Source organism: Scylla paramamosain, chromosome 37, assembly GCF_035594125.1.
Source record: "Scylla paramamosain isolate STU-SP2022 chromosome 37, ASM3559412v1, whole genome shotgun sequence".
NCBI classification, from domain to species: domain Eukaryota; kingdom Metazoa; phylum Arthropoda; class Malacostraca; order Decapoda; family Portunidae; genus Scylla; species Scylla paramamosain.
The window spans coordinates 4,540,001-4,557,500 of NC_087187.1; the positions used below are offsets into that span (position 1 = coordinate 4,540,001).

Here is a 17,500-nt window from a genome sequence, read left to right on the forward strand (position 1 = left end):
ACACAAACACACACAAAAACAAAACCATTTAAATGAAGAAAGGAGGCGAATAACTCAACAAAACGTGACCAAACCTTCTCTAGTACAACAATACCTGACCTGGAGGGAAGGTAAGCCAGCTGCAACTTACCTGAGGCTGGCAAAGATGGGCAGATGAGGCAATGATAAGGTAGAGGTGAGAGGAAATAACTAATTATACCTGTGAGGTCTGAGTTATATTTGGCTGTGAGAGAGAGAGAGAGAGAGAGAGAGAGAGAGAGAGAGAGAGAGAGAGAGAGAGAGAGAGAGAGAGAGAGAGAGAGAGAGAGAGAGAGAGAGAGAGAGAGAGAGAGAGAGAGAGAGAGAGAGGGTGTCCCATATAAGACAGGATCAAGAAAGAAAAGAAGGAAGGTGAAAACAAAGAGATGAAAAGAGAAAGGAAAGAAGGAAGAATGGAAGGAAGGAAGGAAGGAAAGTGAAAATAGAGAAATTAAGAGAAGGAAGGAAGGAAGGAAGGAAGAATGGGAGGAAGGGAGGTGAAAATAAAGAAATCAAAAGAGGAAGGAAGGAAAGAAGGAAGAAAGGAAGATGAAAAGAAACAAATCAAAAGAGGAAGGAAAAAAATGAAAAGAAAAGAAATAAGAAAGAAAGAAAAACATCAGAGAAATTTGGCAGGAACGATAAAAAATGGTAAAAAAAAACAGTAAAACAATGTAAGATAACAAAAAAAAAAAAAAAAAAACAAAGATATACAAAGAAAAAAAGAAAAAAAAAAAAAGGAAAAGAGTAACGAAATAGGCAGTCTTAAAAGCACATCCATATTTAATCATCCTACATTATTACCATCAACCTTAACTGGCTTTACTGGAAACTGACCGCAATAACGATACGAAGAAAAAAAATAAAATAAAAATAAAAATAAATAAATAAAATAAACCAACTGCATCATGTCTGACCTTTGAAAGAACACCCCTTATAAAAACCAGGAGCATTTGAAAACACGACCAACAATAAAAAAGAAAAAAAAAAATTAAAAGAACATAAGAAAAAACGGGAAGCTGCAAATAAAATAAAGATGAAGTGAAGGGAGACAACTGGAATAACAAAGAAGAGAGAGATTAAGAATATGAAGTAAAAAGGAAGGAAGAAGAAAAACCTGAATCATAAAGCAGAGAATAAGAAGATGCCACAAAAAAATAATACTTACAAACAATAATTTCAACCAACAGGAGTTTGTTTAGTTTCTTCCGCGCTCCATTTTCTTTCACGAGTCACCACACATGCACAGAGAGAGAGAGAGAGAGAGAGAGAGAGAGAGAGAGAGAGAGAGAGAGAGAGAGAGGAAACTTGAGCTGTTCTAAAGTTCTAAGCCCCGCAGGAAATGTAAACAGTAAACAAATGCGTAAAGAAAATGGATTGAGATTTCAGGAAGGATTTCGATAATTAATGGTAGTCTATTTTATTTTATTTTCGTTTAGTTTTCTTTCCTTTTTCATTATGCACTGCTTATTTGTTAAGAGAGAGAGAGAGAGAGAGAGAGAGAGAGAGAGAGAGAGAGAGAGAGAGAGAGAGAGAGAGAGAGAGAGATGGTGATTCCAAATTTCTATTCCTTCCGTGTTTCTTTTATTTTACTATCACGTTTTTTTTTTTGTTTACCTTATACGTTAAAGTTAAGAAACACGATGCAAAGGAAAAAAAGAAAAAAAAAAACAAGGAAGGGAAGATTCAGTTCACGACGGTAATTCAAGACGAACTAATGCTTTTTTCTTTTTTTCTGTTTTTTTTTTCTTTTTATTCCTTCTTCCTCCTCTCTATTTTTCTCTTCCTTTTATGTCTTATTCATGCAGTTTTACTTGTTTATTTGAGAGAGAGAGAGAGAGAGAGAGAGAGAGAGAGAGAGAGTTTTTTTTTTGTCCTAGTGACTTTTAATGTAACTGTAAGAGACGTAATTGTATTAATATATAATAAAAGAGAATGCGGAAGAAAACGGAGACGGGAAATGCACACGAATGTAATTCAAGACGGACTAATAAAAATGTTCTCCGTCTATTTAATTAATTTTGGCGTATTCATTTATTTGATATATGTTAGTGATTGGAAATGTAATACAGGAAATGAAAGAAAGAAAGAAACAATGTAATAAAAAAAAATATAAAAAACTGATGTAAACTTTTCTCCCGTTTATCTAATTAATTTTGACGAGTTTATTTGCTTTATATGTTAATGATAAGAGATACAACACAGGAAAAAAAATAGATAAATAAATAAATAACAGACAAAGAAAGAAAACTAAGGAAAGAAAAAAGAAAACGAAGAAACAAGGACAGAGAAAGAAAACGAAGAAAAGAAAACGAAGGAAGAAAAACCAAAAGGAAAACGAGGAAAGGAAGCTGGAGATCAAGAGGGCAGACTATTAAAAATTCCGCCTTCGTGGTTTTATTTTTTTTCCTTCCTCCTTGTTATTAATCCAGTTTACCCCCCCCCTCATACCTTCGTGACCATTTCCTGCATGGTAGTGTTGGGTAATAATGCATGATACTTTTGTTTCCTTCAGGGAGAGAGGCGTGAGGGAACATGGCGGGCGAGTGGAGTGAAGGTAAGGTGTGTTAGTGTGTTTGTATGTATGTATGTATGTATGTATTGCTTTGTTATTTTGATTTGATTTGGTTTGTATGATTTTTTTTCTTTTTTTTTTGTCTATTTGTTCGTTTGTGTGTTTGTTTGCATGAATGTGTGAATGAAGAAAAAATGTGCGTCTGTTTGTGTTTTTATGTATGTATGTATGTATGTATGTTTTTATTAGGCATTGGTAATAAAGAATAACAAAAAAAAAAGAAAATAAAGGAAAGAAGCAGTGCATTATTACTATTTCATTTACTTTTTTTTTTTTTTTCAAGGACGTTCAAATTACATAGCGCATAATTGCCATACAGAAAAAAAAAAGTTTCATTCATGTCCCGTTCATCAGATAACACATTCAATGAACTGACCTTGTGTTATATAAAGTAACCAGCGAATGTTATGTGTCCAGTAAGCCCGTTGTCGTTGTTGTTGTTGTTGTAGTTGTTGTTGTTGGTGGTGGTAGTGATGATGATGATAATAATAACAATAATAATAGTAATAATAATAATAATAAAACGAAGAATACATTATATCCAGGAAGTAAGATAATAATAATAATAACAACAAGAAGAAGAAATGAAGAATATATCATATCCAGGAAGTGAGTAAAGAAGAAGAAGAAGAAAAAGAAGAAATGAAGAATACATCATATCCAGGAAATAAGTAAAGAAGAAGAAGAAGAAGAAGATGATGATGATGATGATGAAACATGTAGAACAACAACAACAGCAACAACAACAACAACAACGACGACGACAACACAATAAAAAAAAAAACAAGGACAAGAACGAGAAGAAGAAAAAAAAAAGAAAAAGAAAACAGGAAAGACAAGTAGAATGAATAGCAGCCACCTCAACCCTCCCTACCCCCCCCCAAAAAAAAAGAAAAAGAAAAAGAAAAGTAAAAAAAAAAGGAAATAGGAAAAAAGAACCGACATAATGGAAACAGTAGCATTCAAAGGAAACAAGTGAATTACCTTCAGCCTTGCATTGTGTAATTAAAGCGAGCAGATGATGACTCAGGTGTGTTCCAGAGAGAGAGAGAGAGAGAGAGAGAGAGAGAGAGAGAGAGAGAGAGAGAGAGAGAGAGAGAGAGAGACTTATCATGTCTGTTTACTTCTGAATCTCGAAGGTCTCTCTCTCTCTCTCTCTCTCTCTCTCTCTCTCTCTCTCTCTCTCTCTCTCTCTCTCTCTCTCTCTCTCAGACACACCTGAAAACTAATATAATGTATGTTTATGTATGTATGTATTTATAAACATATTGAATCTATTAACCTATTTGCCAATCTACCTATCTATTAATCTTCCTATCTATCATCTACTTATACAACTATTTACTCTATCTACCTGTCTATCAATTAACTTATTTACGTACATATTTATTAAACAACTACTTACAAAATGATCTATCTATATATTAATCTACCTACCTGTTTACTTACCTACCTATCTACACAGGTGTGACGAGGGGCAACGGAACAACAGGTGACGCTAATGACTCAGGTGGTGACGAAATTACCTGTCATCACAACCACATCCCCACCGTGGCAGAGTACAGCAAAGGTAGTAGTAGTAGTAGTAGTAGAAGTAGTAGTTGTTGTTGTTGTTGTTGTATAAGATAACAACAACAACAACAACAACAGACAAACACACAAACACAAATAAATAAATAAATAAATAAATAAATAAATAAATAAAATAAAATAGTAACGCCTAAAAGAAGGAAAGTTCTCTCTATTTTCAATTCCACCTACCGTTTTCTATGTTAGCCATGGGGATATACCACACTGTGCTGGTGAGTGTGGCGGCGTGCACGGCGCTGCTGCTGTACCTGCTGTATGCCTTGCAGGTGCACCACACTCTGCTGCACGTGCATAATGCCTTCAGGAAGCACGTGCTGTGGATCACCATGTCTTGTCCGGTGAGCACGCGCGTCCCGCCTCCCGTTTTCTTTTCAAAGGTTCAAGGGTGACTTTACTGTTTTGGGTGACTTAATTTTTTTTTTCTTCCATACCTAACTATCATAATGTGTTCATTTTCAAACAGTTTTCCTCTTTATTTATTACAATTGTTTTTCTTTTTTTATTTTCCCCCTTTCTCCAGTTCATGTCACTGATGGCCGTGGTAGAAGTGCTCGTCCCGCGCGCACACAAAGTATGCAAGGCCTTGAAAGTTACGTAAGTGCATACCTACAACCAAATTTCCACTTTAATAGGGTAAAAATTAAATGAATTACGATTTTATCTCAGTCCGCCTTTAAAACCATCGCGTGTCGCCTCGTTTTCTTTTTACATGCCATTTTCTTTACATGTCCCTCATCACAAAAAATAGCAGTTTGATTATTATGGTTATTTTTTGTGCATTAGATTTGGTATTCATTCTGTTTTTGCTCTATTTAATCCTCTCTCTCTCTCTCTCTCTCTCTCTCTCTCTCTCTCTCTCTCTCTCTCTCTCTCTCTCATTATCGTGTTTTGTGGTGAATTATTACGTCATTTCCGGCCATTGAGAGGTTAACGTGAATCACTCTCTCTCTCTCTCTCTCTCTCTCTCTCTCTCTCTCTCTCTCTCTCTCATATGAAACCAGCCATACCACGAAAAGTAATAATAATAATAATAATAATAATAATAATAATAATAATAATAATAATAATAATAATAATAATAATAATAATAAATACAACCTTGCAAATCCAAACCACCACACCCCTGTACCACATTTAATTGCAAAAAAAAGAAAGTACACACACACACACACACACACACACACACACACACACACACACACACACACACACACACACTTGAGCATATAGCACACCTTGCAAATCCAAACTTCACACCTATTCTACCACTGATTACCAAAAAACACACATATAACCACTAAACACACCTGCAAACCCAACCCACACCTACACACACACCTATCCCACCTCTTTTAACTACTCAACTACCTCTAACTACCCTCTCTGACCAATAAGGTACTTGTCGCTAACACTGAGTCACTTCATGGACCTAACTATCGCACTGTTTGCCAACGAGGAGGCGATGTTAGCAAAACTTAGTGACAAGCAAATTAATCTTCACGTGGGGCCTCTTTGCTGCTGCTGCCTGTGCCTGCCCTCCCCTGCTGTGACCAAGTAAGTGAGGGAGAGGTGGGGTGGGGGGGGGGGTGAGAGAAGGACGCCTGTATTCAGAAACATCTTGCTCTCTCGCTATGATTATTTTCAAAGGGCACAAAGGTGATTAGCCACGTTGTAATGTCTGTTTTTTTTTTCTCTTATAATGCAGAAATCTTGTTAATATGTCACTAGAATCACACAAAATATCTTAAAACTCGTGAAGCTTCAACTAGAGCCTTTTCAGTGTAGTGGTGTTTTTTTTTTCCTTTATAATGCAGAAATCTTGTTAATATGTCAACAGAATCATGCAAAATATCTTTAAAATTCGTGAAGCTTCAACTAGAGCCTTTTCAGTGTAGTGGAGGTGCGGCGCAGTAGTGTTTCAGAATATGGGCCTTTGTCACCTCCTTCCCTTCGTCGCCTCCTGCAGGACGCGCCTGAGGTGGGTGCGATGGGTGCTGTGGCAGATGCCCTACACGCAGGTCGTATACTTCGTGGTGGAGATCATCTGGACCATCGCCAACACCGACCACTTCGGCAGGGTGAGCTGCGGCGTCACCTCACCTGTCCAGACGTGTTCTCTCACATGATCTGAACTAATCTACCCAAACCTAACCTAACTTAACCTAACCTAACCTAACCTAACTTAACCTAACCTAATCTACCCTAACCTAACCTAACCTAACCTAACCTAACTTAACCTAACTTAACCTAATCTACCCTAACCTAACCTAACCTAACCTAACTTAACCTAACCTAACTTAACCTAACCTAACCTAACCTAACTTAACCTAACTTAACCTAACCTAACCTAATCTACCCTAACCTAACTTAACTTAACCTAACCTAACTTAACCTAACCTAACCTAACTTAACCTAACCTAACCTAACCTAACTTAACCTAACTTAACCTAACCTAACCTAATCTACCCTAACCTAACTTAACTTAACCTAACCTAACTTAACCTAACCTAACCTAACTTAACCTAACTTAACCTAACCTAACCTAATCTACCCTAACCTAACTTAACTTAACTTAACCTAACTTAACCTAACCTAACTTAACCTAACTTAACCTAACCTAACCTAACTTAACCTAACCTAATCTATCCTAACCTAACTTAACATAACCTAACCTAACCTAACTTAACCTAACCTAACTTAATCTAACCTAATTTAACCTAACCTATATTAATCTAACAACAGGTTAATCAACGTGTAATAGTGAAGTCAAACTTTCTCTCTCTCTCTCTCTCTCTCTCTCTCTCTCTCTCTCTCTCTCTCTCTCTCTCTCTCTCTCTCTCTCTCTCTCAGCTGGTCAGTAACTTCAACACGGTGTGGATCACGCTTCTGAGATTCGTCACTATCATAGCAGGCATATATGGACTGAATATTCTCCTCGCCCTCACCCGCCACGCCCTGGACCACTACGGCTACCAGGTGAGGGGTGGTGCTGGTGCTGGTGGTGATGGTGGTGATGGTGGTAGTAGTAATAGTGGCAGTAGTAGTAGGAATAACAGCAACAACGGTTCAGTCTTATTTCTTTGAATTTAATTAGGATGTAGTAGTAGTAGTGGTAGTAGTAGTAGTAGTAGTAGTAGTAGTAGTAGTAGTAGTAGTAGTAGTAACAACAACAACAACAACAACAATTTAGTTTTACCTTGTTTCTTTGGGTATAATTTTCTTGTTTGTCTTCCTTGGCCATCTGAAAATAAATGAAAATAAAATAAATTAATAGAGGATGCAGTAAACACTCAAGTAATCTAAATGTTCACTTGCCTGTTAGCTCTTCAGAAGTCATTAATAGTCGGTTTGGAAATGCTACACAAATAGTAATAGAAAACACAAAGGCTATTCCACTATTTACTTATTTAGTTATTCAGTCAGTCACTTTCGTCAGTCATTTAGTTTTTTTTTTTTTATTTACATTAATTTCTCTTTTAAATTTCATCTTTGTTTCTCAGCTTCATAAAAAAAGAAAAAAAAACCACATTTCCTTTTTATTTTATCTCAATTTCAGGTCCACCGTCCACATAAAAAGAAAAAAAAAAGAAAAACACGAAAAATATATTAAAGAAAACATAATAATTTGCATTTTTCATTAGTTTCTATTTTAAATTTCATCTTTTTTTCATCTTCATATTTTTTTTTCTCAATTTCAGGTCCATAGCTCACATAAGAGGAAAAAAAAAAACAAGAATCAGATTTACATTCCCAATAATTCCCTTTTCAAATTTCATCTCATTTTCAACTTCAAACCCAATAAGAAAACATAAAATACATTCCAACCCGATACCTCATCTAGAACAACAACAGAAACAGCAAAATCACAAAAAGAAAAATCATTATATCCACCGTCTCGTTTTCTTCCCCATTTTCACGAGTCTCCCTTTCAAACCCGGCAGAGGAAGTCGTTTTCTCTCAAGGTGCTGGTGCTCGCTACTCAGTTACAGAGCTTCTTCCTGGACGTCCTCTCCTCGTTCTCCGTGTTCCCCTGCCTCTCCCCCTACATCCCCTCCAAGGTCTTCGGACAGAGTGAGTCTTCTTCAGGAGGAGGAGGAGGAGGAGGAGGAGAGTTTAAGGAGTGTACTACAAACCTCTCCTCCGTTTTCTGTTAAATAGCGTGGCTTTTTATTTACGTAATCTCCTTTTCACTTGACTTCAATTTAAGGAGGAGGAGGAGGAAGAGGAGGAAAGTTTGAAGTACTACCTCGTTTTTTGTTGAAGTGCACTACAGCTGCCCTTCGTTTTCTATGAAGTGGTGGTCTTTTTTTTTTTTTTAGGTAATTGTCTTTCCCTACATCTTTCCTTATTAATTTTTCTTCTTACTATTTTTCATACGTTAAATTGATCAATGTTTGCCTTAAATCCTTATAATTAATCTTTACATTACTTTTTTATAGCACTAAGATTTACCTTATTTTTTACATTAAATTTATTACCTTGATATTTTAATCACTAATGTTATCCTTATACTTATCAATCTTTACTTTTTTTTATCGTCCATCTTTACCTCAATTTTCACACTCATCAGTGTTTACCATAATATTTTACCGCTCATCTTTACTTTATTTTTTCCTTTACTAATTATCACCTTTACCTGTCCTCTAATCACCTTCACGTGTGCTATATCACCTTTACCTGTCTAATCACCTTTACCTGTTTAATTAACTTCACCTGTTTGATCACCTTTACCTGTCTGATCACCTTTACCTGCCTAGTCACCTTTACTTGTCACTTTTACCTGTCTCCTAATCACCTTTACCTGTGCCGCATCACCAGCCCTGGAAAGCGGCTTGTATATACCAGAGATGCTGCTGATTGGCCTGTACACCTGGCGGACCTACGCGAACCTACAGTTAGAGACCACGACCAAGGATCAAGAAGAAGGATCGAATGCTGTTCCCGCGCTGGATAAAGGATCGAATGCCCCAACACACGAGATCCAATCCAGTGTCCCGGCCACTCCTAATACTCATGTCGGTTCTTCTTCTAACGCCTTCTTTCTTCCTTTCATGTATCCTACCTCATCCTTTCCTCCTGTATTGCCTTCCACTTTTCGTCGTTATTCCGTTTAAGTCTCCTCTTTCAGTAGCTGGGAGAAGACGGGGGAGGGAAAGGAGTGGGAGGGACCAAGGGGAGTGACGTAAGGAGGGAGACGAGGAAGGAAAGGAGAGAATGGAATCTTAGTAAAATGCAGAATGTGATAAGGAAAACATGTTAAATGTACAATGAAGGGAAAGAAATTACAAAGTTAATGTGAATGAGTTACACAGTTACATAGTTACATAGTTGGTGTCATTTTTGTTACTCTGAACTCTGAACTGAACTCTTTCTTATTTATCAATGTCTTTCTAGCAGTACGGGCACCATGCTTCAACGCAATATTCCAAAAGAAGACGGACTAAAAAGTCATACAAAGTGAAGATTGTATCCTTAGATTTATATTTAAAAAATTTGTCGATTAAGCCAATAATTTTATTCGTTTTCTTTACGACCTCTGAACATTGTTGTCTAGGTTTTTGGCTACTCGATATTGTTACTCCTAAGTCAATTTCGCTGTCAGCACTTTTAAGTTGGGTACTATTTAAAATATACTTTGCTTTCTCGTTTCTATACCCTGTGTGCAGCACTTTCCCCTTATCTGCATTAAAACTCGCTTGCCAGGTTTGCCCCCACTTTGACAACTTTCTAGATTTTTCTGCATTTCCATTAGTTGTTCGTTAGAGACTACAGAATTCGCTATTCTGGTGTCATCAGCAAACTTCGATTTTATACTGGTAACACCCTCACCTATGTCGTTAATATAAACAAGAAGGAGAACAGGTCCCAAGGTTGATCCCTGTGGCACCCCGCTGGTTACGTTAGTCCACTTGGATGATTTTCCATTTATTACTAGCCTTTGTTTACGGTTGTTTAGCAAGTTTTCTACCCGTCTCAACACGTCGCCTTGGATACTGTGTGATTTTAGTTCAATCAGAAAACGTTTGTGGGGGACTTTGTCGAAGGCCTTTTGAAAATCAATGTATATTATATTAACTGCTTTACTCTCGTCATACTGGTTCAGAACATCACAGAAGTCTAAGAGGTTTGCCAGAGAAGAGCGTTTGTTGCGGAAGCCGTGTAGAATATTTTTAAGTAAGTTGTTTTCCTCTAAGTGATTAACGAATTTATCTCTTATAAGTGTTTCTAGCATTTTGCACACGACCGAGGCTAAGCTAACGAGGCTAAGCTAACTGGCCGGTAATTGCATGGTAAATATTTATTGTCTTTTTTGAAAATCGGAGTTACGTTAGCAAGCGTCCGCTCATCAGGCACGGTACCGGACTGCAGGGATTCACTGAACATTAAGGTCAAGGTTGGACTAATTCACATTTATCTTCTTTTAATACGCGGGGTGAGGTCGTGTCAGGCCCGGGTGACTTCCTTACTTTGTTGAGTTTATCGATGCATTCTGACACGTCATTCCGTTATATTGATGCTGCTTAGGACATCGTTGTTATTAATTTGGTAAGAGTGTCACTGAGGTCTTCTGCTGTAAATGCTGAAGCGAAGAAAGTGTTTAGAATGTCACTAATTTGCTCTTCATCGTTAATCATGGGTCCAGTAGTTGAAGTAACCACTCTCCTCTGTCTGATGACGGTATAAAGTTCCTTCGGGTTCGTCTTACTCTGGTTGGCAACATGTAACTTGGTGGACCTTTTGCTGTGTTTCATTTACTTTGCTTTACTTTGCTTTACGTCTTCACTCTACGAATCTGGTGCGTTCTTCGTTATTACTGAAAGATTTTAATTTGTTATGGGCGTCCCTCTTGGCGTGTAAGCATTCAGCTGTTTGTGTGTTCCACCACTAAGGCTTAACGTTCTGAGTGGGATGATTTTTCACAGGTACGCATTCTTGCACTGCTTTTAAGTATCTACCCGTGAAAAGATTCCGTTGAGTATTAATGTCTGTGGTGGTGCGTGAGTGACTCCAGTCGATTTGGTTAAACACTAATTTGAGGCTACAAAGATTTGTTTTTTTCTGTTTTCTTTGCCTATATTTGACTCGTCAGCCATGAAGTTTATAGTGAAGGTGACTGCACGGTGGTCACTATTACTCAACTCCTCACCGACATTCACCTTTTCTACTAGTTCATCATTCGTAGCAAGCACGAGGCCGAGGACATGGTTATCACGTGTCGGGTTTTGCACAAATCGAGTAAGTGAACTTTCTTTTAAGTTATCATACAGATGGTGTCCGTGGCGTGAGGTGAGTGGTTCGCCCCAGTTCGTCACCGATGTATTAAAGTCACCAAGGATTAGGGCGTCGCGTGTCACTTATCTTGCTAATGTGATTAAAAGTGTCACTGTCGGCATGGACTGGCTGGGCTGGCGGTCTGTACATAAGACCTAATGCTAGTTTTGTCCTGTATTAATTTTTTTTTAATAATGTAAATGGTGCATCTATGTTTGCAATAAGGGATTCTGATGAGAGAATTGGGTTGAGGCCGGTTTTGATGTAGAATAAGATGCCGCTTCCATTTTAATTTACACGAGAGAGAGAGAGAGAGAGAGAGAGAGAGAGAGAGAGAGAGAGAGAGAGAGAGAGAGAGAGAGAGAGAGAGAGAGAATAAAAACTTGTTAAACTTCCATTAGAAACACGAAAAGGCACTTGAAAACCCCAACAACATCCACCAAACTTGAGAAAGATGCAGAATTCTCGTCAAAACACCAAATACAGCAAAACACGCTTATAATTCCCGACAGCATCCGCTAGAACCTTGATGAACTACCACAAGAATCAGAAAACCCCAGTAACATCCAGAAGACTTAATGAATATGTAGAATTTTCGTCAAAACTGCCACTGTACATATCAAAACACACTTGCAGATCCCAGTAACTCCCACCAGACCCTGTTAAGAGTCAAGACGAGCCACTGAAACGCTCAAGAATGCAGGAGACACCCGCCACCTCCTAAGGAAAAGATGAGAAATGCAGTTTAATATTAAGAAATGCAAAGTGCTTGTAGTAGAGGAAACCCAAACAGTAGGTACACAATAAACAACGAGGCTATGTATGGTTCAGCGTACGAAAACGATTTAGGAGTTATACTTAGCTATGATCTCCAGCTAAGAAAACAATGCATAGAAGCCAGAAATAGGGCAAATAGTGTATTAGGATTAATTTTTACGAGTGTTACAAGTAGAAGTCCCCAAGTAATATTAAAGTTATATTTAGCGCTGGTCAGACCTCATCTAGACTACGCTGTGCAGTTCTGGTCTCCACATTACAGGAAGAATATAGGTCTATTTGAGTCAGTAAAAAGGAGAATGACTAAAAGGACACATGGGATGAGGGTTATTCCTTACGAAACAAGACTAAAGCTGTTAATATTTACATTCCTTAGAGAGACATAGGTTAAGCAGTGACCTGATAGAAATCTTTAAGTGGTATAAAGGTTGGAACAAAGGGGGGAACGACGTAAGCAAAATTTTCAGGATCCGTAACCAGAATCGAACAGGAAATAACGAGTTCAAGCTTGAAAAATTTACGTTTACGAAAGAGAAAGGTATGAACTGGTTTTCAAATGAGTGGTGGATGAATGGAATGGACTCAGTAATCAGGTTGTTAGTGCTGAGTCATTAGGGAGCTTTGAAAGTTTAAACAGATACATGGATGGGGATGATAAGTGAAAATAGGCAGGTATGCTTCACTGAGGGCCTGATACGTGTAGGCCTAATGGCTTATTGTAGCTCCCCTTGTTTTCTTATGTTCCTATGTACACGAGGCATAAGGGTGACGAGCTTGCTACAGAGGGGGGCTTCAGTAAACAACATCTGGCAGGGTTGTTGTCAGAATGTTAAGTCTCCCTCGCTTCGCATACAGACTTGCTGTATAAATATGAATTGGTGTGTGTGTGTGTGTGTGTGTGTGTGTGTGTGTGTGTGTGTGTGTGTGTGTGTGTGTGTGTGTGTGTGTGTGTGTGTGTGTGTGTTATTAAATGTTAGTTCTTTCTTGTGCCTTTTTATTTGTTTAGATTTTGTTATTCATGTATTTATTTGTTTATTTTTGATTGATTGTGTGATGTTTGAAAATTCTGATGTTTTAATGACTGTCAAGATATCGTTAAAGAGAGAGAGAGAGAGAGAGAGAGAGAGAGAGAGAGAGAGAGAGAGAGAGAGAGAGAGAGAGAGAGAGAGAGAGAGAGAGAGAGAGAGAGAGAGATGCATACAAAACGAAAGAAAGTAAGAGAAATCGGTCGTATGTGGTTACACACACACACACACACACACACACACACACACACTTAAATTACTAAATAATTATTTTACTTATAGAGAACAATGTGTATTTTGTAACCAGACTTACTCTTCATTTAAAACTTCATGTAGAGGTGTACCAGAAGGCTCGATTCTAGGTCCACTTTTATTTGTAGTATATATTAATGGTTTTGTAAATGCCAGCACAAAATTGAAGTTTGTAATAATGCTGATGATATCATTCTCTTACTCAAAGACAAAAACTTACATTCATTACATATAAATTTAATAACATAATTTAAAAAAATAAAGACTGGATTCACTTCAATAAATTAAAGCTTAATATTTGGAAAACTAATTATTTTCTCTTTCAAAATAGACCCACAAGACTTTCCCTCCCTCCAGTATGTTTAGATGGTGAAATGTTGAGTAAAGTCACAAACACAAAAAATTTTTGGTGTCATTATTGATGAAAAACTTACACTGGAAGTACCACAGTGACCTGACATGTCTCACAATTTCTAAAATGATTGGCATTTTCTCCAGTGTTCGGCACAATGCAACCACTGCAGCTGTGATCAGCGTGTGTTGCACTGTTACACTCACCTCACGTGTGGTGTGTCCGCGTGGGCATCCACTTTGTCGTCTTCCTGGGGAAAATTAATAATGCAACAGAATAAGATATTTCGATGTGCATTCTTCTTAAAAACTTTGATTTAACAGCAAATGTATTTTCAGAGGCAAATGTTTTGAAATTTTCTTACATACACAAATTATTCACCTTACTACCAATATTTAGAAATATAAGGGGAAAACAAAATATTTAGATCAAGAGTGTTACCCACACCAGGCGTCATAACATTAATCCAGAAAGTCCTGCATTTAGAACATCATCATTCAAAATACACATATGTCAGTTTTGGTGGTGAGTGATTCATCAGCCTACCTGTACACAGAAAGTTCTCCTTAAAAGTAACAATATATATAAGTGCAAGCGGAAAATTAAAGAGGACTAACTTTTGCAACAAAATATAATGATTTATTTTGTTACCCTGGAAATGACCTGTTGCTATGCTAAAAGACTTGAGTAAATTGTTATGTTTAAGATATTCTTATCTGCTTCTGCTACGTTACCAATACTGACTGTAAAATATGCCCCTTTAAGGAGACTCGGCTCAACAGATAGTTGCTAAATGCATGTATAAATTGTTTTGTGTACCAATGCACGAAGTGTTAAAATATTTAGCAATAAAACGTTTAATGTGTTGCTGCGTTACACTTGTCACATCTTCAATCCCAGTGCAGCACTCTGGAACACAGACACCAGGCGAGAGGGTAGGAGACCATAAACATAGTGCACACACACACACACACACACACACACACACACACACACACACACACACACACACAACATTGTGGGGAGTTTTGTTGAGTGAAAAATAAAAACACTTGAAAACTGACTACTACTACTACTACTACTACTACTACTGGTGTTGGTGCTAGAAAGTCCTCCGCATCCACATTGCATGACACAACCATCCACCTGACTCCATCCATAGCTGACTCCATTCCCTCTTCCCTCATACCTGACAACCTTACACATTTAACTTTCTCCTCATATGCATTAGAAAGAAAACGAAAGGAAAGAAAGAAAAGAGAGAAAAGAAAACAGACTGCAAAGTGAGAAATGACTCCACCTATTTCTATTTTCTTTCAAGATTACTCCATTTTCTTCAGGGAATTGAAAGGGAGAATGGTTTAAGTTGCAAGGCATGTTGTATCTATGTGTGATTTGTGATTCATCAGGTGTGTGTGTGTGTGTGTGTGTGTGTGTGGCCTTGACTCCAGTTCGTTATAGGCAGACTAATTGCACGCACGCACGCACGCACGCACGCACGCACACACGCACGCACGCTCACCCATTCTCACACACAAACTCACACACAAGCACACACAGACAAACACCCAGACACAACCCTTCACCTACCAAAAAACACTAAAAAAAGCAACATAATTGCAAAATAACTCCGTCACACACACACACACACACACACACACACACACACACACACACTCACACATTCCACCTCGCTACAAATCCCTCCACTCTGATTGGCTGTCAAAGAAGCAATCACGTCACGGGCAGGGGGCGGGGCTGACTCCATGACGTCATAGGGCAGTGGGAGGAGTTCCGTGACGTCACTGATGTTAGAGAGAGGGACAAGGCCGGCAAGCCCGCAGGGAGAAGGGTCAGTATAAGCAGGGAAGTGAACGGGAGTGTGTGTCCATGTCATTTTATCTCTGTCACTGGTTCTAAAGTGAGATATTTTTTTTTTTTTAAGCAAGGAAGAAAGACTTAAGAGGAAACATGACCAAGAAAGACGAGGTGAGTTGAATGAGTGAATGGAAAAGTGTGGATGATAGTTATTCATTTTTTTTTTTCATAACTTTTAAAACGATTACAGTAGTTTGAGAGAGAAAGAGAGAGAGAGAGAGAGAGAGGTAAAAAATAAATAAATAACAGAAAAAGACATCAAAATCAGTGACCAGTAAGCGAATGAATGGGATTGTGTGAATTAAAGTTATTATTTTTTCATGAGTACAGTAGTTTATCCTGGAAATTTACAGACATCCGTTTTCTTTCACTTTTCTTTTTTTTTACGTTCGTGTCTCAGTTTAAGAAGACAAAGGAAACGTACGAATGGAAAGCAGTGAATTAAAAGAAAGTTACTCATTTTCCTTCGTAACTTTTAAAATGATTACTTTAGCTCATCCTTGAAATTTATACACACAACCGTTTTCTTTTCTTCCTAGTTTCCTGTTCGGCTATCAGTAAAGGAAGTTGAAAGAAGCGCATTACCGTTATCATGTGTAATTCATAACGGAGAATAATAATTACAATAGTGTACCTTTAAAAGAAACTGACACATCTCTCGTTTTCTAAATTCTCTGGGAAGTAATGAACATGCACTCCGTTTTCTGTTACTTTTTTTTTTTTACTTTCATTATTTATTACCAATGACGTAACTTTAATATTTATAGAATGAAAGTAAGAGAGAGAGAGAGAGAGAGAGAGAGAGAGAGAGAGAGAGAGAGAGAGAGAGAGAGAGGAGAGAGAGAGAGAGAGTTAGGCAGCCGGCGAGGACGAGAGATAATAGGTCTTATGTTTAATGTCAAGAAGAATTGTGAAAGAAAATGAGAAAGTTCACGGTCAGTTTTTCAAATATCAGTTACATTCTGTATTGGTGACTAACAACTGTGTGTGTGTGTGTGTGTGTGTGTGTGTGTGTGTGTGTGTGCTTCCATTTTACTTCTATATACTGTTATCTTTATGTGCGTGAGTGTTGTTTTTATGTACGTGTGTGTGTGTGTGTGTGTGTGTGTGTGTGTGTGTGTGTGCGTTCACTATATCAACCATTGGCAATACAAGGTTAATTTCAATTCTTACCCTTTTTTTTCCACCCATTATTAATTTCACCACCTCCTCTCATTCATTCACTTATCCACTCATCAATTATTCATCCACCTTGTTTACACCTTACCAACGACCTGATATACACTATACTCGTACATAATATATACTACACTTAATCCATTCATTCATACACTTCACTATGCAATTATACACAAGTCATTCATTCATAACTTCTCACAGTACAAAAACATTCACTATAAACACACAAAGGAATATCATTTTTTTTTTCATTGTTATTATTATCATTACTATTATTATCATTATTATTTTTATTATTATTATAGATGGAGGAATTTATAACGCATTTGGATCCCAGCACTGCCTGTGAGTCTGGGTACCTGCCTACCCAACAGGAGTACATGGAAGGTGAGTAGTAGTAGTAGTAGTAGTAGTGGTTAAGTTAGCGTAAGAGAGAGAGAGAGAGAGAGAGAGAGAGAGAGAGAGAGAGAGAGAGAGAGAGAGAGAGAGAGAGAGAGAGAGAGAGAATATAGATGCAACCTATTGTCTTTATCTATGCTGTGTGTGTGTGTGTGTGTGTGTGTGTGTGTGTGTGTGTGTGTG

General features: G+C 37.7%; 2 protein-coding genes across 7 annotated transcripts in view; both read left to right on the forward strand.

Annotated features, from left to right (window-relative positions):
* Nucleotides 1–13,424, forward strand: part of LOC135091403 (organic solute transporter alpha-like protein) — a 47,211-nt gene extending 33,787 nt beyond the window's left edge. For 4 of the 6 annotated variants that reach the window (XM_063989030.1, XM_063989028.1, XM_063989031.1 and 1 more), the window contains 9 exons: nucleotides 2,534–2,575; nucleotides 4,059–4,163; nucleotides 4,370–4,521; nucleotides 4,704–4,777; nucleotides 5,579–5,737; nucleotides 6,150–6,261; nucleotides 7,034–7,159; nucleotides 8,125–8,254; nucleotides 9,002–13,424. In XM_063989030.1, the coding sequence (XP_063845100.1) occupies nucleotides 2,554–2,575; nucleotides 4,059–4,163; nucleotides 4,370–4,521; nucleotides 4,704–4,777; nucleotides 5,579–5,737; nucleotides 6,150–6,261; nucleotides 7,034–7,159; nucleotides 8,125–8,254; nucleotides 9,002–9,297 (1,176 nt within the window). In that variant the 5' untranslated portion in view covers nucleotides 2,534–2,553 and the 3' untranslated portion in view covers nucleotides 9,298–13,424. Of the gene's footprint in view, nucleotides 1–2,230; nucleotides 2,576–4,058; nucleotides 4,164–4,369; nucleotides 4,522–4,703; nucleotides 4,778–5,578; nucleotides 5,738–6,149; nucleotides 6,262–7,033; nucleotides 7,160–8,124; nucleotides 8,255–9,001 lie in introns of those variants that run through there. The other 2 variants (XM_063989033.1, XM_063989034.1) reach the window with 2 other exon arrangements.
* A 2,267-nt stretch (nucleotides 13,425–15,691) lies between these two features.
* The window catches only part of LOC135091213 (uncharacterized), a 16,114-nt gene continuing 14,305 nt past the window's right edge, over nucleotides 15,692–17,500 (forward strand). Inside the window, exons 1-2 of the mRNA XM_063988656.1 lie at nucleotides 15,692–15,850; nucleotides 17,224–17,305. Coding sequence (XP_063844726.1) covers nucleotides 15,833–15,850; nucleotides 17,224–17,305 — 100 coding nt within the window. The 5' untranslated portion in view covers nucleotides 15,692–15,832. The remainder of the gene's footprint in view (nucleotides 15,851–17,223; nucleotides 17,306–17,500) is intronic.